This window comes from Musa acuminata, chromosome BXJ2-3 (assembly GCF_036884655.1).
Source record: "Musa acuminata AAA Group cultivar baxijiao chromosome BXJ2-3, Cavendish_Baxijiao_AAA, whole genome shotgun sequence".
Lineage (NCBI taxonomy): Eukaryota > Viridiplantae > Streptophyta > Magnoliopsida > Zingiberales > Musaceae > Musa > Musa acuminata.
Genome location: NC_088340.1, coordinates 1,611,360 through 1,637,184, shown reverse-complemented (window position 1 = coordinate 1,637,184; position 25,825 = coordinate 1,611,360). Strand labels below are relative to the sequence as shown.

The window sequence follows — 25,825 nt, the reverse complement described above, 5'->3', positions numbered from 1 at the left end:
TTCGAGTCTTCGCTCCCACAGAGAGATGAAAACCAGCGGCGGACTCCCGAGTCGAAGCTCTCCACCAAACTCGAGAACCATTCGCGGGGAACAGCCGAGGCGTCATGGCTCGATCCAAGTACGTCCTCCCCTTCATCGCCTTCGTCGCCGTCGGAATGGCGATAGGTTGGTCCCGATCCCTCCTCGGGTTTGGTAATGCTCGCGGTTCCTTTCTGGCCTTTCTTTCTTGGGTTTGGTGTTGCTTGCCGTTCCTTCTTCTAGGGCTTGAAGGCTGGTTCGTTGGTTGGTTGTTGTTCTCATAAGAAGATCAAGTGAGAAGGGTGTGATAATGCTTGCGTTTGCTTCTTTAGGGCTTGAGGATAGTGGGTTGGGTAGTGTTGTCATTCGTGGATCCGTGGGAATTAGTTTCTTTGGAAGGACGGCCACCTTTCAAGATATGCCATTGAGGTAGCGTAGTTGATCGAATCACCACCAAGAACGCTCAGAATGAAAGCTGATTCATCGTTACACCACCAAGAGGGCTTACAAGTTGCCATTGATGAAGGAATCAAGTTCCTCGAAGTTGAGAGTGATGCTATATTGTTTATCGATGTGTTTCAATGCAAGAAGGAACCCTCTTGGCTGTTTGCAAGTGTTTACAGAGATGTAAGGTTCCTTTTGAGTTTTCCTGATGCTGTGAGAGTACAGCATGTATTTAGGGAGGCAAACAAGGCAGCTGACTGGATGGCCAAGTTTGCTACATCTTCACGCAGTCCTTTTTTGTGGAAAGGAGACTTTCCAGTTGATTCCTGTATGATGTTGGACCTCTGACAGAGAGGAAAGCTCCCGTCCGTCTGGTTTGATTTAAATAGATTACTGTTTGGTTTGGGACAAAGAAAAAAAGCTGATTCATCGTCAATCTTGGCATTTTATTTGTGATGGCAAAAGCTACAATGACAGTCCATGCATAAAATTAGGAAAGATATTTATTGGTATTGAAGAGATTGTCTTTTCAACTGTAGCATAAAATTTACCCCGTTGTTCGTTTACTTTTGGAATAAACTCCATCCATGCGATTTATTTTTCCATGGACTTCATTCCTTGGTCTTGATTATCGATTGATCTATTTTTATTTAAGCATCAGTTTATCATTTTTGTGCCCCTTGATATCCATTCTTGTTCTTGTACCTTTTTTTATACTGTCCACCCCATGTTCTTTGGAGTTTCTTTACTTGTGTTTCATGATATGATAGGAACCTGCAATTTTAGTTGTTTGTGTATAGTTTAAGAGATATGTGCATAAAGACGTGTAGATGTTGCTGCATTGCATTTTAGTGTGGTCCCACATCCAGAGAAGATTTGTGACACGTGTATATTGGTTGGCATAATACTTTGAGGCACTACTTCACTTTCTATTCATGAGCTCGTAGAAAGTAATAGTAGTTAATATATCAGAAATAGTAGTATACATGTGGCTCTATGATCTAAAAGTTTTTATTATTGGAATGTGTCATACCTTATTTGGTCACCTATTGGCAATTTTTCTTTGGCATCAAGTCTCTATCAATTTCAACATGCTGAAGGATTTAATGGTTTTAGTTTGTCATACTTTTACGTAATTATCCATTGAGTAATGATTTTATCTGCAATTATGTGAGTACAATGTTTTTAAAAGTGCTAGGCACCAAAAGACACTAAGGTCCCAAAACGTCCAAGGTGCTAGGCGCTCGCCCGAGCAAAACGAGGCACTTCAGAATATTAAAATTTTAAAAATATATATTACGATTGAAACCTATACTAAACAATATTTTCAATATAGTGCTAAATAGTTCTAACTCCTAACAAAGTAATAGTGTCACCTTAAAATGGTGCAACAAGTTAATCGAAATGAGAAAGAATGAACTAAAAAGAGGAGTAATCGACAGCCATGAAGGGAGGGAAGCTGCGGACGAAGGCAACAATGGTGGGCAGAGCTGTGGACAAAAGTGATGATAACGGAGGAAGCTATGGATGTAGGGTTTCACTCCAATGATGGAGAGGGGGGTGGGTTTTGTGTTAGGGCAGATTAATTGGTTCGATTTAACCAACTTGCTTGTTTAATCGAACCTGGCATTTACCCAAACCCATCTTTAGTCGGGTGCTCGCCCGAGGTGCTCGACGCCTGGGCTCAGGTGAGCGCCCGAGCGGCGCTTCATCAAAACGCTTCACCCAAAGGTTTTGCTAGGTGCTCGAGCCTCGTCTCACTCAAGTGCCTAGGCGAGCGCCCAAGCACCTTTTGAAAACACCGGGTGAGTAAAATATGGATTTCCTACTAGCTGATAATAATCTTTAGCATGCCTAGAGAATCATATCTGGCATGGGTACTTCATGGCATAATTATGAAAATGAATATGTGAACAAGATGGTGGCACATGTTCTTCTTATTACTTTTCTGGAGATTAACATTGTTTGATAAATTTAAATGCACTGTCAACTTTAATGTTAGATATATAGGAAGGCAATGCTTATACTAAGAACTCGTTTAAGCATTTGGGGGCATTCCATATTTGGTCAATGTATTCTGATGAGATGATTAGATTAGAAAAAGGAATGAGGGTAGTAGCCCATGCAGTTCTGTTTGCAGCCTCTGGGTCTTCATCTTCACTTAGCCATGGAAGAATATGTGGACCACAGATTCCTGTATGAGGCAACATATTGATAATATGAAGTGGTTCATTTGACTCCCTTTAAATATGTAGCTGCATATACCAACTTTTTAATATCTCATGGTGGTTTACCTTTTCTTTTTTGCAATTTTTTTATTAAGATAATTCGTTTCAGGTAGTATAGCCAAGGATGTGCAAGCTCTTCATCATTTTTATCTCTGCTGAGCTCTTTCCTTCTTGAACGTGTTATGCTCCCATTGACATCATTCTAATTGAGTATCCCAATTGTTTTCTTTGTTACTTAACCTATCCATGTAAGTTCACTTCATGAGTATGTGTTTTCCCAACACATTTCCTAGATTATATATGTATTTCCATTACAAAATAAAATTTAGAAAAGCTGGTACTCTCATAGATGCTTAACTGGTCAAGGCAGCCTATTATGTGATTTTCAATGTGAATCATCTTTGTTTTCTTGCTAACTGGTGATGGCTATGGTTATACAATTTTTTAGAATTGATGTATAAGTTAACAATGGATGATTCTTGCAGGCCTTCTGTTTCAGTTGGCATTTATCTGGCGGTTGGAGGAGTTTTCTGGTATCACTTCCTAATCATTCGATGAGCCTTAAATCCAATTTGCGTGTTTAGTTCTTCTAGTTCTTACACTAAATGTTTAAACAAAAAATAGGCATCTTGAATATTGACAATCGTTAAATAATATGATAACTTATTTTGTAATAAATACTTTACTATCCACATTAATAAATTATATACTAGTCATGCTATCCTCTTTAATAAATTATGTACAAGTCATTTCATATCTAGAGTTTACTATGTTCCTGCTGTTAAGTATTAGCTGATATTATCCATTGTCATTGCTTAGTTTTTGCACTTCTCATATTAAATTAATATTTCTTGAACTGCTCTCAACTTATGCAAGTAGTCATGTCTCCATTTGGCATGAATATTAATGTTGTAGTGACTCTTTTGTATAACATAACAAAGGTCTTCAATACCTTTATCATATCAATTATGGCAACTGGTCAGACTGTTTTGGGACCGAGATACCGAGCAATGTACCAATGTATACCACTTGATATCACTAAAAAGAAAATAGTGGTATACTGAGTGTTAGTGAGGTTATTGATCCATTATCAGTTCTTAGTCAGACTAATCAATACTAAATGCCACATGCCAGTCTGACTGGTATTTTAAACAATGAACAGAACTAATATTGCATATTGCCTTATGATGATGATTTGAAATGCATCTTGTACACATCATTTATGAGATGTAGTCAAGCACCGACCATTTTTACCTTGATCATTGAAAATTTCATTGCAAGTTATAGTCATGCATAAGCTTTATAGACAAGTGGATTTAGCCACAATTGTTCTTGTGGATGGTGTGTGTTGTTTGTACCTTGCTGTTTTTGGCTCATATTGATGTCCTCTCTCAGTTTCTTGGTTTAATATTTTTTTGTAAGCTATTAGAAGTCAAATACCTGTTGGAAACTTGGTAGATTATTCTTGGGGAGGAGTTTTTTCCTATGATGAATGATGACCATTTAATTAAGAGAGAGATGGTTGTTTTGTTGAACATTGGACTCTAGTGATTGTAATCTAGGATTTTTTTTCCAACTTTTATCTTATGGTGATTTTTACATATATGTTTCTTCTAGGCAGAGCATCTTTTGTTACAAGATCTAGTCAAATTTGGGATGCTCAAAATACAATTTAGGACGTCTTACAACTCAGAACGGTACCTGAATGTAAATGAAATAACTTATATTTCCATATTCACATGTGTGATTTCTTTATTTATGACATTCTAATCTAGGAATTGCTAAATATGCATATCACTATCATTTTGTATCCTTATGTTGTTATCATTTGCATGCTTTAGAATGTGTCTCTTATTCTACATTTAAAAATTAATATATGTTTGGTAATGATCTTATCATTGGCAACAAAGGCAAGTATATGGAAACTGGATGGCTCCATTCATTTGACATGCTTGTATTTGTTGATTTAAATATGTAATATTTAAATGGTGGTAGTTGAAAATAGAGATCACTTATCAAGCAAGAAGCAACAATATTGTTAATGATTATGAAATTATTAAGTAGAGTGGTCTTTTTGACGCATTATGTCATCAGTGGCCCATGCAAATTAAATGCAAAACTGTAAGGAATTGGTTTTTATAAGTTCATGAGCATCTAAATGGGACAAAATTTTGGATAGTAGGCAAAATATATCTAGAAGGTTGGTGTAGTTGAGATGAATTATTAACATATATAATATAAAATGGGAAAATAAAAGAAAAAAATGTTTATAATATTTCAGAGTATCATAAGTTGATGATAGTATTAGTGTCACAGAGTTTAGACTGGTCAACTTGGGTTCCGGATCCTTGATGGTGATGTCCCAAGCTCGCAGCAATATGTGGATGATGGCTCACATATTTTGCACTCATATGCTGTTCAAGAGTTTGTGAAAACTTACTGAATCTGGTGGTTGGATCTTATTTTCAAGTTGAAGCTGTCAAAAGGCTGAGATGTTATCGACCAGCAGATGCTGCACTGATTATTAGGTCCTATTTTATCAATCAGTCTCTCTCTTATCTCCATTCTTCACATTGCTTGTTGCCTTTTCTGTTGATCTCTGCCCCATTGCATGCTAGATGCCTAGATCTGGCCATGTGCTTCCTCTCTGTCTACTGTCAACCCTTACCTTTTTATTTTATTGAATGACAGTGGTCTTGATTTAGCGGTTAAGAATCTAATGAAAGTTGTCCATTACCTGGTACCTTTATCATAATTTATGATGTACTTAAATATCATATAGTGCCAGCAATTAAGGATGGTGAATTCAAATAATTGATGCAGGACAAAGGAAACCAAACAGATCTTGTAAAAGAAGCTGGTTGGCCAACTGTTTGGAATGGTTGAGGTAGAAAGGTCTTCTGTTGTTGTTGTGCCTCTGATTTTATTTGATTGTTTTAAGTTATAATCTTTTAGCATCTGGAAAAATATCCCAGCCATACTAACAGGTTATTGCATGCACAATCTGATTTTGTTGCTTTCGTATTTGCCATGCTGTTACATAAGTAGGTCATGGTACCAATGATATGATTCTCTGATGATTATTATGAATGTTTGTTGTCGAAATATGCAATAAATGGTTACCTAAAGCTTTTGCTTGCAGGTACTAATAACCATTGGGAAAATGACAAAGAGTCTGCTTTGCTTCGCCTTGGATTTGTATAGTCCTGAACTCATTTGACCTTCTCACTTAGTAGCTTTTCTCATGCACGACAGTTTGTATGTATTTGATCATTCACTGATGTATTATTTACAGAGTAGCATATGTAGAGTTTGAACCTTTTATCTCAATGATCTTTACATCTCAACATCATCGTTGCTCTTTCATATTACATTCTAATATCTGCTTTTCTTTTGGTAAGGAAAAAAAAGTCTATTCTCCATCCTGATGGTTAATGTTACCTTTTTATATATACTTATTCTTTTGGTTGAATTAGGTAAAACCTGAAATTCTCAGCTGGTCACCACGAATTATTCTTTTCCATAATTTCTTAAGCATGGAGGTAAGAGTATTTTCTGTTGATAATTAACCTTAACCTATTAAAATATTCTTGTCCTTTTGCTAGTGTGATTTGCTATGTTAGGATCTAGGATGTCCCTCACTTCTTGGGTGACAATGCCCATTTTAGTTAATTTTTTAAAATTTCTATATTCAATTGTAAGTAGCTTTCACAGTGTTTGATGAGTACAGTTCATTAATATTTTTTTGTCATAGTAAGATTAAAAGAGTCTTCTTTCTGTGTAGGAGTGTGATTATCTTAAGTCAATTGCTAGGCCTCATCTTGAGATATCAACAGTGGTAGATCCTAAAACAGGGGAGGCAAGTTTGCTCTTTCAATACTTATATTGAACATCATACTTAATTTGTTTTTTTCTCTTCATATTTAACTATACTCCTATTGGCTCCACTATTGGCAATACAGTGCAGATTATGTGGTTCACTGCATAAGTAAAGGCATATGCAATTACATGACTACTACTTAATTCTTGGTTTTTGTAGAAGTCACCACTGAGATATTGGATCTTCATCGTTTTCTAATTAGAAATCACTTGATTGGATACAGTGCAGCTCTTAAGCACATTCTAAAAATAACATCGAGAAGCTGATACCAATTGTTGAATCTCGGATTTTGATGATGAAACCAATTGATGATGTTTATGATTTGATCTGCGTTTTTGAATGACGTAGGATGCTTCGATCAGGATGAGACAATTAAAGCAGGTAGAATCATGTTGGGTTGGAGGAAAATATGTCAGAAGATTGGACGTCGAGCCGGAGGATCGGTCGACGTATCGACAGAAGGCTTCGGGCCATGGATTGAGCATCGGTCCAAGAAGAGCGGATATTACGCCAAAGATATCGGAGTTGCGAAGGTCAACTGACCGATTGGGCAATATGCCGCAAGAGAGGATGATGCGCCGAATAATCGGACGAAGCTTCGATGGACCAATGACATGCCGGACAACATGATTCATGCTTAGTAATAATTGTCTAGATCGAAGTGTGTTTTATGTGTGTAGGATTAACTATGATAGCAAGACATAAAGCAAAATGAAGTCTCGGAGTCAAAAACGCGATTTCGTTCGGAGTTCTAGAGTTCGTCGGAAGTCCAGACGTTCGTTGGAAGTTCTGCCGAAACTGATCGAGAAGTCCAGGAGCTTGCCGGGAGTCCGTTGGAACATCGCCGAGAGATCGTCGGAAGTTCGCCGGAAGCTCGCCGGAAGAAACTAGACTTACGGACTTGTTTAGCTTAGTAAATGTCTTAAAAATCGTAATTAGCACATAATTGAGATTGGAATTGGGCCAACCCAATTAGGGGCTAGTTGGGCCCATGTAAGGACTGTGTTGGGCCCAATGAAAGGCCAAAACGGTGACCCAAGAGGTGGCACCGTCGTGGCACAGTCTCCGAGACTGTTTCAGGCGGTGGTACCATCGGTCTGGATGGTGGTACCGCCCAGACACAGTCTCTGAGAGGCTATCAGGCGGTGGTACCGCCCAGTGCAGTGTCAATGTCAGACTGACACTGACGGTGGTACCGCTCAGCACAGGCGGTGGTACTGCCCGTACCCGGGATGAGACTTTTTTAGGCTCTAAGTTTGAATTAACTTGAAGCCTATAAATACCTCTCTCATCCCTGGTTAACTTACACAAACACAGAGAGTTTTAAAGTGGGAAAATGCTGTAGAAATCACTTGAGAAATCCCTCATTTAGCTTAAATTTAAAATTCTGTTTAGAGAGGAGTATGAGTGCTTGTAAAGGTTGTCTTTTAAACCTATAAAAAGGAGAAGAGGAGTGTAAAAGATGGTTGGTCTTCGCCTATTTAAGGAAAACCGATAGTGGATGTCGATGGCCTCGACGGAAGAGGAATCAGCGGAGTGGATGTAGGTCACGATGATCGAACCACTATAAAAATTTGGTTTGCGTTTCGTCTTGAGCAATTTACTTTACTGCAGACCATTTTACTTACTTCCTTCAATACGTTTGCGAACACGAGATTTCAAGTTATCTTTCGAGTTCAGTTTTTATCGTACGGAGAAAATTTCAGAACTGACGTGATTTTACCGCTGCACTAATTCACCCCCTCCCCCCTCTTAGTGCCGACTCGTTCTTAACATCTATCTATTTCTTCTTGTACCTTATGATCAAGTTTAATTGTCTTGTATTTTGTAACTACAACCTTTTGAAGAATTGTAGCATTCTAGTTTTGCAAATTTTGTTAGTCTGTTGTTTTTTAGGTAAATGAAATTAATTTGTGTATGTAGGAGTATGTATGGTTGCACAAGGGGAAGCTTTTCTTCCCTGATAGAATTTCCTCTTTAGGCATTGACTTGAAGTATCATATGTGTGGAGTGTGTGTGTCTATATATATATATTGATTTGATAGTTGACGTTACAGATTATTGTTGTTGTACTGAAACCAAAGTGTTAGTTTAGTTTGGTAGTCTGCCTACCAAAATTAGATCATTCAGAACCAGCACAAGCTAGTTTTGATTTTAAGAAATCTTAGAAGGTGGACCACCATAGAAATTCATTGTATAGCATGTTTGCCTGCATAGACCAAAGTGGATATGCATTTTGTTTGTGTTTTTCCAAACATGATAAGCAAGTTCTATAACTAGGTTTATCCGCCTTCTACAAATCAATTTGACAGACTTCTTATTGCTTAATAACATATTTTCATGATATTTTCTCCAGAGCATTAAAAGCAAAGTCCGCACAAGTTCTGGCATGTTTTTAAGCTCCAAAGACAGACAAATCCCAATAATAAAGGTTGGTTTTGGATGCTTCTTTAATTCTTCTTCCATAGAGAGTTATGGAATATTAATTTTTTTTAATAATATGTGTCTTTCTTTTCTTGGGTCTTAGATCCAGTGACAAATATCATTTTTGGTCACTAATCACTGTTCATTATAGAGCATAGAGTTAAGTTGGTTTTTCTCTATTTTATGTTTTTATAAATAAGGCTGTTATTTTTTCAGCTGATAGCTCAAAATTACCAACCTCCCACCTTTTCTCCCAGTATCTAATATCAAGGATATGTAAGGTCATTTTAAATGGTGTTGAAGCAATCTGCTTAAGTTTCTTGGTATAATTTATAGGCACTAATGTTCACTAGGAAGCTAACTACAGAGTTTAGACCTGTGTAGGAATAGGGTTGTGCAAGTACTTGATTTGAAAACAATGTATTTTTTTCATTAAAATCTGTATAGAGGATCTTAATAAAACCTTTGATTTGATTTTAGCAAGCATCACAATTCTCATGATTGAGAGTGTTTTTTGTTCCATTAAAGATTGCTAAGAAAAATCTGTAATTCGACACGCTAATCACCATCATAATATCTGATGCTGAAACTTGTTGCAACCAAACTTTTTTACAAAATTATGCACTTTAGCCTGCTAAGAAGATGATCGCAAAAACTAATTTACATCATCAGAAACAGTATGTATCACTATATAGGAAACCATCAGAAACCAAGATTATTGCATTTTTGCCTAGCTACTTGCATTTGCATAATTGCCCAAGAAAAAGATAATATTCAGGTCCATATCTTAGTTTGCCTTGTTTGCCAATTGATTAATGTCAAATTTTTTATTTTTCGTTTTCATAGTCGCTCTATTTGTTTGCCATCTGTATCAGGCTATTGAAAAACGGATTGCAGTTTTTTCTCAAATCCCCGCAGAGAATGGAGAGTCTATTCAAGTACTGAGGTGGAATTTTGAAGTACTATTTTTAGACTAGAACTTTAAAATTAATGTTTCTAGGAAGCTAAAACTTGCTTCTGTTTAGGTACGAAACTAACCAATATTACACTCCACATCACGATTACTTTTCAGACGCAGTAAGTTTTATCCTCCATTCACCTGCTTCTTGATTCTTCTCATGCACCAGTAAGTACCTGAAATTGTTTAAAACTTTAATTGCAGTTTAACTTGAAGAATGGAGGGCAACGTGTGGCAACAATGCTCATGTACTTGAATGATGTTGATGAAGGGGGTGAAACAATTTTCCCCCAGGTTAGTTTATTCTTCATAGTACTGGTGTAGATTATTTTATTGATTAAAAATCTTCATTACAAGTCAAATCATGCTGTTCAGGAAACTACCACAAGTCTTTTTAAAATTTAGCATGATGTATCGGATAGATGAATATGGTACAGTTAGACCTTTCTATAACTATTTAATTATTACAAATGAAGTCACTCAGAAATATTTTAAGATGATACTTTGTTAGAATTTATTTGCTTAGAATGAGATTAGAGTTGCACCACATATCTTCTGTAAGTTCTTTGCTCCTCCAAAGAAATATTTTTTTAATGGTTATTCTGTAATATTCATCAGTTGACATACTATAATCTTTCCTTTTATGCAGTTAACATGTGGTTCATTTGCATGACAGGCTTAGCAAAGAAGCAGCTTCTGAAATATAAATGAAGTTTTAGACACTGATTTTGTGCTTAGTTGCTATTTTCTGATGGTCGGTATAATGTGGGCCTAAAAACAATTGTTAGTTGCCTTAATCAAATTCCCTCTACCAAATGACCTAGATTCACATTTCCATAAGAAATTAAGGACATCCTAAAACTGGAAAGATTTAGCATGAATAGGAAACAGTGGAAGTTGCAGGATGCTCGATCCATTCTGGAATTATATGACTAGGTCATCCTTGTTCTGGCTTTTGGATATGAAAACATTCATATAACATTACAGGTCTCGGTTTGCTTGAGGACAAGGATGGTGCATATCATTTATATGTGCAAAATCGGAAGGTGGATGTGACTAGGTTTCTATATATTAACAAATATTAAAGTTAGTTATATAGCCATAAATTCTTTTATTTTCTCTTTTATTATTATTATATGTTCTTTCCCTAATATCATCCCTTGTTTGCTCCTTATTGTGTTCTTGCTCATTCGATGGTAATTTATGTGGTTAGTCCTCATGGTGCTTCTGTTATCATAATCTTTTAGTTTGCATGCATCTCCAAAAGTATATTTGGTAGTTCATCATTCATTTGCCTTTCTTTTCCTGATTTTACCCATTCAATGTTAGACTGTCACTTGGTTCTTTCAGAATCGGATTATGTATTTTTGGTACTTGTTATTATATATGAAGATGAATTCATGCTACAGATTATGCATGCATGTCTAGCAATGTTCTAGCTCCCTCCCTGTATATTATAGTATGTACTGGCAAATATGTTGGTGTCTGATACTGTGCCAAATCATTAGATGGGGCTCCTGCAATGGAGATCCAGCAAGTTACATATGAGCCATTCAGCTTGATAATCTATCGTCAAACAATCTAAAAGCTTGATGAGCTGCAATTCCAAGTTCAAAAGCTTGAGGTGTCCATTTTTGCATCTATGCTTGATCTTTCTTTTGTTACCTCCTCCTGTTGGCCTGTTATCTACCTATGCTTGTTACCTCCATCCATCTGATTACTTTGCTAGTTCTTTGGCTCCTTGCTTCACTCCTTCACCCAAGCAATGCTGTCTATGGTGCATGTGCTGTAAAAATCTGATTTTGTTCTCTCTCTCTCTCTCTCTCTCTCTCTTCGGTGAATCCATCCAGATTTGTTACCGTCTTAAAATTTTCACGTTTACCAAAGTCTTTCGATTCTTTCATGTCTTCAGGCTGGGTCCAGCGAATGCAGCTGTGGAGGGAATAAGGTGAAGGGGCTATGTATGAAATCAAGAAAAGGCGACGCAATCCTTTTTTGGAGCATGGTCTGTGATCCCATCCCATGTTACTGAGACTTTTAGGGTCTTTTGGCTATACTATATATGATGAGAACATGAATCTCGATTGCTGTTTTATTAGTTGCTGATGAACAGAAAAGTTCACAACATTTTTTGTGCGCTGTATGATTATGATGATGCTGAGAATTATTCTATTCAGGGACTTGATGGGCAGTCGGATCCCAACAGCCTCCATGGAGCATGCCCAATCGTGAAAGGGGAGAAGTGGTCAGCCACGAAATGGCTGAGGCAGGGAGCCTACTCCTAGTAAATTTTCTTCTCTCATACATATATATATATATATTTCATTGTTATAGTGTTGATGATCACAATACATGGTCTCTCTGTACTGTTTGGATGATTACAAGCTAATCATTCTCCAAATCAACAAGAACCGCAGCAGCAGCAGCAGCAGCGGTGAGGGTTTTTTTGGTTTGCTTTCATGTACTTATATATTTCTCAACTTTTAATGTTTTTTCTTGGGATGATCAAATGTAAGTAGGGGATAAAAAAAGCTCACAGAGAATACATATATATATATATATTATATATATATATGTATATACATAAATGGATCGCAATGTTTTTTTATTGGTCCAAATCGTCCATTGGTACACCGAGCAGCCCAAACCGGATGACTTCGTTGCATGCTCGTCGCCCGCACTGGTAATGCCTCCTCTTCCTCTTGAACTTGTTGCATTTGACTTCGTTGATTCATGCATGATTCTGAAGTAAATATAAATCAGAGAAATACGATTTAGTTGAACCAAAGATTTTGAAATAAATGCCACAATACTGATTGGAGATGAAAACCGTTAGGTATCAGATCCATCACTGTACACATAACCAGTAGCGTCTGCGTCAGCCTCGAGCTAAAAGAAAGGGACGTTTGAGGCTCTGTACAATCATGCCGCATACAAGCATTAATGTTGTTGTTGAACTCAATTTTAACATGAACTCAATTTTAAAATGCGAGAAAACACTTTCAACCACAAAAAATGGCAACCACTTAAAAGTTACCAGATGAGTGCGGGGGTACAATCTCATCTCGCCAAGAAATCGTTGGCTGACAATTAGATTTAAGTTCACATCGCACCAAGTTTCAGGAACAAGCCACAAATCACTCTCTCTCCTGCCTTGTCATGAACAGAAGCTAAAAAACACAAGTCCAAAAGGTGTAACCTCTATGGATGACTATTGTCACCGAGGTCTCCCAAAGCACCATCTGACGATGATGAGCAGAACAAATAGCTAGCTGGGTAATTCTTCTTCTGCCGCTAGGAACAGAAAATTTTGTAAAAGATATGATGTTTTTCTCTTTTTTTTTTATACATGTATTTATGAACAAATATTGAAGGGCCTCCAGGTGTGTTGGCGGTTGGTTTGGACCAAGAACATGAGCTTCGAATATGTAGTGATGATCTTAATGTTCCAAACATCCGTCCGGTCTTCAAATAAGATTAGGTGGAGACCATCTGGAGACACCTCTAGATTCCACATACCGATTATTGGATGAGCAGTGAGACACATGGATCTCGTAACTTTTACAATCGGTTGGATAGTTGCCTGTGATTCTTACTTTCAGTACTGCAACTTTGTCACTGGAATCGTTGTTTTGTTGTGTTTTGTGACTTCTGCCAGTGAACTCATCAACAGTATCAATATTTTGATGCCACATAGACACTTGTACAGTTTTGCCAGGCTTGATTATCCCTGTCCTGGGTGTGACCTACAGAAAACATTAAAGAATAAACACCACATCATAATAATACAAACCTCAATCGACTACAAGAACGAACGAAGAGTTAGTTCAAAGGCCACCATCAACATATTCATCATCATCCATAAATCCTTTCAAATAAACTACGGTAAATGATTCAGATCTTGTTTAGTGTCACTTTTAATCTCACAGATAATTGCATTGCTACTCCCATAAATCCTTTCAAATAAACCTTTGCCCTCACTTAGCTGGCATTGCAGACTTGCAGTTAACTTTGGTTAAGTTACCTTTAGGTACTAAATGACCGAACTGCTCTCGTTGAGGCCAACTGTTAACTACTAAGGACAACATCCTAACAAAATAAGAATTACATCATTTAATTCAGGCTGGGTAATTCAGATAAGAGGGCAAAATGTCCAATGCCATACTGCAAGATCAATAGCCCAGTGATGGGATCCGACCTCAAGGGCATCTATGATGATCTACAATTTAATACTTCATCTTTTTATGTCTAACAAGAAACTTGAAGAGGGTACTTAAATCTCTTTGGTGCTCAAAATGCTTTTGAACACAAATGACAAAATGTAAGCAAAAGTGCCAAATGGTATATGCCATGCAAATATGTATAATGTGTTGCTCCTTGATGCATCCGTACTTATCTGAAAACATTCTTGCATCTTCCCGCTTCTTTCAAATTTCAAATTATTCACATTCTATCAATATGCTAACGTCTGCTAAGTCCATGTTAACAACAATGACCGGAAACACATATGTAATAGAGGACTACAAACTCAGAAATGAACTTTAAGGTCGGAGCACAAGGTAACTAACCTCTAGCCAATTAGGAAAGCCAAAGGGATCTCTTGAACTATGCACAGATGCTTGTTCACTCTCCTTGACAGCGGACTGACTTCCGCAAAAGAATTGAAAGACAGCTCCATCTCTTCTGCATTTGTTAGTTATTCTCAGGACAGTGATGTCATTGCCTTGCAGGGTTATGTTGTTGCTGCTAAAAGTAGTTTCTGGAACATTGCCAAAATCGTCTATCAACCTCCTTACTTTTTCATTGGAAAAAACTATTTCTCCAAACTCTTGCCTCCTAGTCAATTCATCTACATGTGCAATATCAACATTGAATATGCACTTGACAGGTTTGTGATCACTTCCTGTCACATCCATGCAAGAATCATACCTGATGAAGTGGAGATGTTTAAGTCATGAAGCTGTGATATTAACTTAATGCACAAAACTTATTCTAGAGATATTTTAGGAAAACAACTTACATACAAATAGAAGAAACCACAGGGCAAGCTAATGAACATTCAGTTCTTGAATCACAACAGCTGTCACGATACAATATCCTGTCGCACCAAGCAGGAATACGCTTCTTTTCACTGGAATCATATCCTACAAAAGATTGACTAATTTTAGCTTCAGCATCAATGCTATATGAGGGACAAAAAGATCTCGCAGCAGTTTTCCAGTGAACTCATTGAACTTCTGGTTAGGATTTTCTTCCTGCATAAGTTGCAAAATTACCTGTATATTGGGCCTAAAATTTTACCACATGATAATTTGGCAGTCATACCTGATAGGCCTGTTAGGTGTTTTTCAAATTTATACGTTGGAGGGAACTTGATGACTCCTTCCCGAAATCCTTGAAAAACTCTTCCTGCCTTCATTTCAGCTCGAAGCTGATCCTTTTCTGTAAGCAATTCCAAGCGTCTTTGAGAGATGAAGTATCTTGCTTCTTCATATGTGATGCCTTGAAGCCTATAGTTGAGATCACCAAGAAATACAACCATATCCACTTCTGATAACTCAGGTGTTCTATCGATATTGGCCTGCAATACCAAGGTTATGGCTTCTCTATGATATTAACACCAGAATCTAAATTGAAAATAGAAGTATATGACAAATATGCCATTACATACATTTCCTCCACGATGCGGATAAACAGAAGAAGCACCGGCTGTATGGAAAAGATTAAACATTAGAGTTAGTTGTAGCAAGCGATAACATTCAGCTACAACTGCCGCTGCTCAGACAAACTATTGTAGACCCGCCAATAAGCAAGAACAAGCATGATATGACAAGCATTGATACAAAACCTGCAGCAGTATTATGTCCATTTGAAGATGGGCTGAAAGTCATAGTCCAGAAGATGTGGTCAAAATCAGCATTCCGCCGATTCAGTGCTTCCAAATGTGCAGCGAAATGACAGTTAATAAAGCATATTTTCCGATCGTAGATTCTCATCCTCAAAGCTACAGCTCCCTGTCAGCAATTTTTAACACATTAGTTATACCAGCCTATAACCTAAAGCTTGAGATATAGAAAAGGATTATTGTTAAAGAGACTAGAAAATACAAGTAAAGCTTTAGATCACAAAGGACAGTATTTGAAAGACAATGACCAAAAGATTTTAGAAGTACTTTAAAAAAATTAGTCTATAACATGCCACAATCTCTGTAAAAAAATATATCAATTCATTCAAAGGCAAAGCCTCTTTAACTCAATAAAGAATGACCATAACAAAGAAAAAAATTTACTGCCAAAACAGAATTACAACGTATAGAGATTACACTCCATACATTAGGAAAATCTAAGTCCATATGAATTATTGTGTTAAAAAGAGAAAATAAGGTAAAGTAAAGAACAAACTGCACATTCTTACTGTTATTTGTGCTATAAACATCTCAAAGTTGTTGGTTAAAAAAACCAGAAGATTAGATGGTACATTAAATAGTTTCATGAGAAAAAAGGAGTTCCCATTCCAGTAAATGTGACACCATAGAAAAAACGGCATCCAATCTGCTTAAGTTCTACAAGAGGTTCCAATAATCTGTGATTCATCACTTGGACAATTTATCCAAATGATGGATGGTGCCCGGGTTTATATGAAAATAATGAATCGAACTTTTTGTTTCTGTTTTTATTTGAAATGTGTTTTATGTTTTCCACCCTTTTGACTTGTTTACTTTGCAATAAATGAAATGTTAATGATCCTTGCTCCTTACAATCTTGAGGATTCCATTTTAAAGTCATCCTGGTAAAAGATGGGAAAGACAAGTCATTGATAATTTTAGTCTTCTGTTTACCAAACCTACCGACTCTTGTATCGTTCCTACCCCTTCCAGAAAAGGAATAAGAGGTCACATGCATAAAAAATGAAAAACTTCTATCATGCCAATAGAGGAACAAATAATGAACCTGATGCAACACAAAACTGACTTCAATAACCTAACTAAAATTATGTTAACGTTGGTACAGACAGCATCAAACAAAACCTTATCTGCTGTGCTTTGACGAGTCCAACCTTATCACTATCAACAGACATCAGGATTTAAGTAATTATTACAACCTAGATTACTTTCTGCAAAAGTATATGCATCAGATAGCTGCTTGATGTTGTGTCATCTTTGGTTCTCATAAATTTCCTTTATCCAGATTTACATGCACTGATGACAGTTGCTTCAATATATCATAAAATATAAGTAATTAAATAAGTATTTGTTTATTATCCTTTAGGGTTTTTGGACAAATTGAATATACTGGCTTCCAACACACAATAGCAGTGTATGAACATTAAAATCAAAATTCAGATTGGGATCAGCCACTAAAGAAAACTCAGGGAACAGAATTCTTTTTTTATTTGTCTCAGCTTGGCAATAGCAAAAGTAAACATCTAGCACTTCCAGAATGTCTAAATGCAGTATGATTGTTAGCAAGCATTCAAATCTTGATCTGATATCAATTTCAATAACCTAACAGACTGGTATAGTACTGGCATACCAAGTAAACTGACTTGTACTGCCTGACATTATTGAATAAGATTTGTATCACTCTATCATTTAATAATTGATACAAATTAAAATAAATGATATTGTACCAATATCAAGCTGTATGTTCTGATATTGGTACGTGCTTAGACCAGTAACCATACTGACTGGTATGGTAGAGATCTAAAACCTTGATTGTTAGAAACCTCATTCTTCCTTTTCGAAAATTTGGGAGCATCAGGTATTGTTATGAATTATTCGTTCAGAATGAATTATTCGTTTTAGAAAAGGTTTTTTCATTACACTTGACAATAATTTTCTTATATACTATCAATTTTGATTCAACAACTTCTTTCCAAATAAAGCAGAAGATTTTATAATTTCATTACAAGAAATGATCTTTCTCAAGAAAGTACCTTGTTTCCAATTGCATGCCCAAAGCCACATGGTACAGCTGCTGCATCAACATCACCAATGAATGGCCTAAGACTCTTTCTAGCCCTGAGAAAAAGATGTATAATATTGTGATCTACAAAATAAACATAGCTTCTGTCTGGGATTTACTTGCAACCAAGAAAATAAAAAAAAGGAAAAACTTAAACTGCTCAGCTGAAAGGAAATTACCATATAGCAATGAGTAACCCAGCAAGTTGTCTGGAACCAATGCGCTCAAAAAGAGTTCCTTCAACCAGGACCTTTCCAATGGCATCCAGCCACCAATGCCCATTAGCACTACCCTCAAGCCCTACCTAAAGTCAGTATGCTCACATTGAGATATTATTTCACATGATTAACATGCTGCACTCAACTAGCTACATGAAAATTAAAAACTAAGATATGCTTGTTCATACAAAATTCAAGACAAGTAATTCACTTTTAGAAGGATCCCAAACATATCTTTGCCAATCATATCTTTGCAAACCATATTTAGTATCGCCATGAATTAGTACACAACAATGCACCAAAATAGTGCAAGAAACAATATATCACAATTTATTTTAAAGAAGTAAAAAAACTAACTATGCAAACTGAGGGGAATAATGCAATCATCAAATGTTTTAACAAGTAGGCTGGCAACAGAACCCAGTAATAAACTGCATATATTCAGCTAACGTTGGAGTCCTCCTGTGTCCCTCTTACCTCTGATGTGGCAATGGCATGAACCATTGAAGCTAGAAAAGAGCAAGCCATCGGCATATAAAATCATCAATACAACTTTATTTGATATGTTCTAAGCCTTTAGTGCATGCATTCAATACAGTTAACAGATTGGAGCATGGATAAAAGAGAAACAGCTCTCAACTTAGTAGCACTTCATTAGAATCTTTTGTTGTTAAAAATGGAACGCACCTCAAACATAATTTGTTAGGTGAAATTTGCTAAAATTATCAAAAGAATGATATAACAAATGATGAAAATATCAAGAATCCTAAAATCAACAACACTGTGAAAAACAATTCAGCATATAGAGAAGTTTACTTCTCTAAGAGAGGGCTTAAAGCTCAGGGTGAAGAGTTGATATAACCTCAAAGAACAGGGGTGAAGAGACATGAATGACACATGAGAATGAAGAGAAAGGCGCTAGAGAGATTTACCATTGGCTAGGTACTATTGAGAATAAAAGCCCAACAGTTGACAATCAGTATATTACCAAGGCTTTTGTATCTATTATAAAATCAGAAAACTCAGTGGACTATCAATAAATGATTGACAGTTTCACTCTTACAGTTTCTTTTGCCGCAGCCATCGCAAGAAACCCAGCACCCATTTCCACCTCCTGCAACCCAACAACAATGAGTCCAACTTCTGGTGTTGCACTACCAAGCCAACTCATAAGTGAATCATTATATGCTCTTTCTTGTCCAACATTCCAACTACCAGCCAAAATTCTAAGGTTTGCTAGTCTCGTATATGATGCATTATTATTAGTTAGCTCCAATTGCAGTACACTGTCAAGAGGTCCTGGAGATGTCACATACCATCCACGAATGCCACCATGATTAGCCAATGTAAAGATATAAGGACCCACAACAGCCATGTTTATTATTGGGCTACTATGAGCAATCCATCCTCCAAGCAATTTTCCCTCGAGATTCATCACCTGCATCATGCCATCCATATAGCCAACCCACAATCTTGTTCCAAAGGTACAAAGACACTGAATGGAAGATGAATGATGTTGAACTTCACGTAATCGATGGCCATATCCATCCCACTGAATGAGTAGACCATTTGCACATCCAGTCCAGATCATTCCATCCACAGATATTGTTAATGCTTCCATTCTGCGACAATCATCACCAAATGCCCCCTTGACTGCAGCTTTCTTAACAGCATCAGCAGCTTCCAAAAGTGCATGTCGTGAACGCTGGAGGAAGCTAATAGCCTTTTTTGAGGTAGACAAAAAGTTCATCTTGGCATCACCCTCTTCATGTGAATCTTGGACTTGGAATGTGTCAAACCTAGTCTCAACCTGACCATCTATGTTGAAGACTTTCAGAAGTTCCTTTGTATGTGAATCCCTGCAAAGTCAAACAAGAGAATAATTGCAGGATTAAGAGCACCATTCGTGAACTAACTCCTATTTTGGGTTTCTAATTGCAAGAAATTCTATTAAAGTTATACCAAAGTGCAAATAAAAGGCAGCTCGAGCTCCAAACTTTTGAAGAGAAATTATCAGACAGTAAATATCTGATATCTGCAGTAGGCAAGGAACACACTCCTCCAACAGTTACCAGGCTTCGGAGATCAACAGAAGATCTTTCAATTAAAAGAGAAGCCATATGTCTTTCATCCTTCCTAAGAGTGAAACATTTATAGATGGCTTTACAAGACCAGGCTTTTATCACTCCACCTTCAGTGCCAGACCAAAGTTCACCTAGATTTCATCAAAAGTTAGAGCAACAGCATCAGATTAGTCCCTGTCCAACTGAACGATTCACCAATGATGAATTGTTGGATCACATAAACCAAAAACAGAACTGGAGGAGACAATGATACACCTAACAAGAGCATATCCAATTAGTAGCTAAATTAAGGAACTTTACAAAGCATAATGGACTATCATATCTACATTTGTACCAATGGTATTCACTACTAAAACATGTTACATGTACAATAAGATACATGTGTGAACTGCAGTAAAGAAAAAGTACTAGTTTATAAAAGATGCTCCATGCTTACAGTCTAAAAAAGAAGCTATATGCCCTGACATACCAGAGGAAGTAATGCATAGATTCTTATTTATTATGGACTTGGATATGTTTGACATGCTAGCTCTACCAGTAACTTACTTTTTGGTCTATTTCAGGCAAAAAAACAGAAATGCAAGAGACCAACAATGACAACTAGAAACAAATAAATGGACACTGAGTCCATGCTTTATGAGATAGTAAAAATGAAGGGCATATAGATTAATTTGGCCAGAAAATTACAGATATCTAAATGGAAAATCAGTTTACAAACATAAAAAAAGAAAAGCTAAAGAGGAATGTACTATATTGATTAGTGATTTATGAATATAAGTAGAAGGCATCTAATTTAATATCTCATGTATGATAGATAAGTTATTTGCCTCATTTATGCAATTTAAACCTTGATCCTTCTAACACTACTTTGCTTGGTTATATGGTTCAATCAATGCGCATTGGCTGCTATAATGCAAAATAAGTTACACTGCAAAATATGGCAGAGAATTACAACCTACATGTTCAGAAATTTTAAATTTTGATTCAATCTTTGCTGCATAGCTTTCAAGTTTCAAACAGATATTACTGGAAGTCTTAACTGTGAAAATAAATTTTCTTCCTGAAGAAAAGCCAATGTTTTCTACCAAACAGTATGTGAACACTTAATCTAGTATCTTTGAATTCAATAACTTATAATGTTAGCTGAAGATTTTAAAAAGAAGATTGAATACAAAAAAATCAACTTTTAAAATGTCAATTGATAGTTTAGCAATCAACTATCTAGAACCTCTGCTAGCTATTTCAAATTGAATCAGAGAGCTAAGTGCCATAGAAGTTACAGTTCCTTCTTCACATCCCATGGATATGGAAGCAGCAATAACATTCAATATGATAAATTAACCAAATATAGAATCGCTTCTAACTAAAATTTTCCCTGACATCAGGATCCAACTACAACATCATGTAATCTAGCGAATTATAACAAAATTCTCCTTTTGGCACCACAACTGAGTCAAACTATATATTCATCATACACATCTAACAACCCAATGTTTCTTCCAGTAAGAAACCAAAACAATTATTTCACAATTCATTTTAAATAGAGTGCCTCATTCTTAAGTATTTGAAGCAAGTAACACTACTACTTCAATTCAAATGTATAAAAGAAACGAATAGCTTTGACAATAAATTGTAATAGAAGTACATTCCAAAAAATAAAAATAAAAAGACAATATATGTTTCAATTTCAGCCCTCGTTGCATTAGTATAGCATGGTCTAAGATGGCCCTAGTCAATTGTCAAATGCCAAGCATGTGCTACTTCAACTTCATGTTTTGTTTATGATAGTCACTTGTTGTGTCATGCGATCTAACTGTATAAGTATGTGATTTCATGGCCTCATGCCTTGTGCTTGTAGATACTTCTCTGTTAAAATTATCTAATTTGACATCTATGTCTTTTCTTTGTTATATTCAGTAAAACTTCATCACAAGTTCCATCAGCACAAACTTAGACCTTCAACATTGATTTCCTTGCCTTTCAATATGAAGAAGAACCTTTCACCAGTCTCTTCCCCTTAAAATCTATAGCTAAATGCCGATAGCATCTCGGCTAATTTCCAGTTACACTGACCTTTTGACATTGCAACTAACATGACTCACTTAGTATATGATTTCTTTGTCTTGTAATTCTTGGTTTTATGCACCTCACCTTACCACTATAACATCATAAAATCTTATTATTTTCCTAATTCTTTTAAGCCTAGAAGGCATCAATCACATAATACATCAAAGATCTAGCAACCGAATGGCAGTAGCAATACAAATAACAACCACAATGTCTAATGCCAACCAAATTTCTATTTCCCATGTTGTACCAATCCAAGTGTTTATCAACAGGCATAACAGGGGTACCAATGAGTCTTAATACAGTATTCTACATCTTGTGTGTACTAACTGAAATTGATATGTTTTGATTGGCACATTTAAGATATATCAAGGTTTTTTTCCTTATTTTTTTCTCCAACACTAATCACTACAATAAATGAAATGCAATGAGTTTAATAGCAGCTATGCACCTCATCCATAGCTAACCTCACCTTTGGTGGTAACCTGCCATCATTCTATCACAATTAGGCCTCATGGGAGGAGCCACTGCAATAAGATCAGTGGTGGTATAAAGCATCATCCACTTATCAAAGAATAATATTCAAGTCCATCACTAAAAGGAAATTTCTGTGAGACAATAGGAAACAGAGTCAGGAGCGATGTCAAAATAAAGACCTCCGTGGCTAAAGAGGAACAATGGAGAAGTGGTTTCTAATGGTAACACTGGGTCATAAACATTACATACAATTCAGTTACCAAGATAAATTTCCATGATAGATATTATATGCTGAATTGTTGATAACACTTTTTTGATTAATAAGAGCCTAGCTGGGATTGTTCTAGTGGCAGACATCGGAACTAAAAGTTCTATACTAAGTAGGACAATAACTAAATATATAAATGAACATTAGCATAAATCATATTATTTCATGAACATTATCAAAATTGAGCATCACAACAAGTGAACCAGAATTGGAGAGAGGTCAAACCTCTGACCACTCCACTACAGGCATGCCTCAAAGAGTTAAGCAAGTTACTATGGTCACTCCAAAGGAGGCATTCATCAGTTACACTGACAAAAAGATGAATGGCCGCATTGACCACTCCACCATCGACTTCTTAGATATGACTAGCTCACCGAAAGGGAACTAAAACTGTAAAGACATTTGGATTACCACTCGGATACCTTTGTCACAAAATAAAAACAATAAAGATGCAAATCAGTGAATGAAAAGCCAGTCCTAGTTATTCTTGATTCTTGATGGAAAGAGAGGTTAATGCACGTCAGCAAGAAAAAAAGGGAACAAGAAAGATGAAGGTTTGTGAATGACGGTCACCATGTGAAGTTATGGCCATCGAGAGAACAGGTGATCGATGTGCCTGCCACGAGAGGCATTCTGCAAGATTTCCTCTCTCTGGTGCCGAATTATTTGACTCAGGCTGCTCCACTCTCCAAATCCGAATCCTCCCATCCTTGTGACCACTCCACACAAACCCACGATCCGAATCAACCACCAAGCAGATCGTCGGGTATGTAAAAGATGACTCCCTGAACGGCGCGCTCTCCTCATCTCCCCTTCCTGGCTTCCACGAAGCAAAACCACCGCGTCCAAACCCCTCAAACACATCGGAAAGGTTCCAGACCCGAACGCCATTCTCCGTTCCCGCCCAGATCTGCGACGTGGATCCGGCGATCGTCCGGATAAAGCACCCAACCTGAGTCTCCCGGAGGGGGTGGGGCCTCAATTCGATCGATGGTGGCGTCCCCGGGTGAACGGGGGCCCGGGTAGGGGGTCGAAATATGCCATGTCGGACGGCCATGCCGGTGAATTCAGAGAGGGAGCCAGAGAGACGGGGAGCCGAAGGAGGCGGGCCATGGGCGCCTCTGTCGGACAGGGGCGGAATAGGATGAGGGAGGTTGGGCTGGGGGAAGGCATAGGAACGACTGGTCGCGGCGGCGGTGGGAGGGGGGTTGTCGAGGCTGAGGCGGCGGAAGGAGATCGGGTCTGCGGCGACGGTGGGGGTGGGGGTGCCGGGAGACTCGTAGCCGAGGGCAGTTTGACCGTCGTGAGGTTGAGGTTGCGACGGAGGTTTTGTGGCGGCGGCGGTGGCAGCAACGGCGGCGAAGGAATTGGTGATGAAACTCCAGTCTTCCTCGTCACCTTCGGCCGATCCGTGGTCCATTGGTGGTGGTCGTTAGAGAAGGGGCAGGCCTGAGAGGGCGGAGGTCGATGTCACCTGGTGACGGGTCCAATGGCTTCTCGGAAGCCGTTCGGAACCGAGGAATAGCTCACGAGCAATCTTGGGCCCAATCCAGGCTCAATAGTGGGCCGACGTGGGCTTCAAATTGAAGATACCAGTATTTAAATGTTGGTGATGATGATGATTATTATTATTAGTCTTAAAAAGATATATACATAAGACTTAACATGACATTAGATTCAAATACATGATATATATCAAACTGAAAGGATCATTTACAATATTTAAACTCTTGATCCGCTTTAATAACGTAGAAAATATTTTAATTAAGTTATTAAGGAAAATTATATTATTAAAACAACCTATTAATTTGAAAATCTATCGGTAATATTTTCACTAAATAATATTTATCATACTTAAAAATTGAAGGCTTTAAACTATATCTTAAGGTTGGTGTTATGGGAAGAGTTTATTGATGTCCTAATCAACTCGACATAGTCTAGACTCGTATGTGTAAGGTTATTCAAAATGTATCCATGTGAAAATATTAAACTCATGAAATGTCACCTGTATGAACACTAAGGTTGAGAGAGATTTCTTGACTCGATCCTCTAATGCCCAAGTTAGTAACTCGATGTAGGTGTGTATGGTCGCGAGTAGTGAAAAATGATCTCCCTTCCATTACGCTAAAAATAAGCTTTTATATCTGGGTATAAAAGGATAGAATATTCTATAGGGAGGCAACCCTCAACCACCTCTAACAATCTTGGTCTTTTCTCTGCTCCATCTATTGAGAGGAGGGCCTAGGGACACATAGATTTACAGAGAAAGCTGCTTGAATTGTTACGACAAGATTGAGGGACCCACCTTATGGGCGGAGGAGACCTGTTTCTGCTCGAAATGCTCACATCTCTCGATCAATTTTTTTTAACCTATATGGGCCATCAAATCGATCAACCATATTGGGTAAATTTCTTTAGAGTCTATTCACGTGGATAGATCGATGGGAGATAATCATTGTCTTCTTCTTTCATCCTCTCCTCATAACTTTTACTTCTATAATTAAAATTTTGACTGATGATGTCTTAACATTTGTTTCATGAACCTATGGTCGTGGTCGCGTGATGGGTATGGCTTGGTCTGATTGGCGATGTCCAAGACCATCTTGGGGACGAAGGTTTTGCTTGATCGGGTTAAGTTCGATTTTGGTGGGGATGCGCCTCTTCCACGAGCTCGTCCACCTTTGTCGCCACCGGATTCCTACGCACAAGCCTAGGTTGAGATGGGAGGGGGGATCCCGACTTATACCCCTCCAAAGCACGAGTCAGTGGTCTATTAATATTCCAGATGCCCCTTG

At 37.4% G+C, this 25,825-nt stretch overlaps 2 protein-coding genes across 5 annotated transcripts; one reads left to right on the top strand and one right to left on the bottom strand.

The window, feature by feature from the left end:
- Positions 1-24: 24 nt before the first annotated feature.
- LOC135606802 (prolyl 4-hydroxylase 1-like) lies at positions 25-12,353 on the top strand. Of its 4 annotated transcripts, none has more exons than XM_065098066.1 (11): positions 25-165; positions 3,176-3,223; positions 5,833-5,888; positions 6,167-6,232; positions 6,475-6,549; positions 8,927-9,001; positions 9,870-9,940; positions 10,020-10,071; positions 10,157-10,246; positions 11,865-11,957; positions 12,130-12,353. In XM_065098066.1, exons 1-11 carry the CDS (start codon positions 105-107, stop codon positions 12,235-12,237), a joined length of 795 nt encoding a protein of 264 aa, XP_064954138.1. In that variant the 5' UTR covers positions 25-104; the 3' UTR covers positions 12,238-12,353. The 4 variants fall into 4 exon arrangements, with proteins under 4 accessions (XP_064954138.1, XP_064954137.1, XP_064954140.1 ...); XM_065098065.1 differs by having other exon boundaries at positions 25-192; XM_065098068.1 differs by lacking the exon at positions 6,167-6,232.
- A 664-nt stretch (positions 12,354-13,017) lies between these two features.
- On the bottom strand, positions 13,018-24,524 carry LOC135606801 (type II inositol polyphosphate 5-phosphatase 15-like). The gene is made up of 11 exons (XM_065098064.1): positions 23,604-24,524; positions 20,097-20,349; positions 19,198-19,993; positions 18,096-18,220; positions 17,888-17,972; positions 15,801-15,966; positions 15,624-15,661; positions 15,278-15,533; positions 14,973-15,096; positions 14,521-14,881; positions 13,018-13,698 (listed from the first exon to the last, which is right to left on the bottom strand). Exons 1-11 carry the CDS (start codon positions 24,448-24,450, stop codon positions 13,420-13,422), a joined length of 3,330 nt encoding a protein of 1,109 aa, XP_064954136.1. The 5' UTR covers positions 24,451-24,524; the 3' UTR covers positions 13,018-13,419.
- Between the last annotated feature and the right edge of the window lie 1,301 nt (positions 24,525-25,825).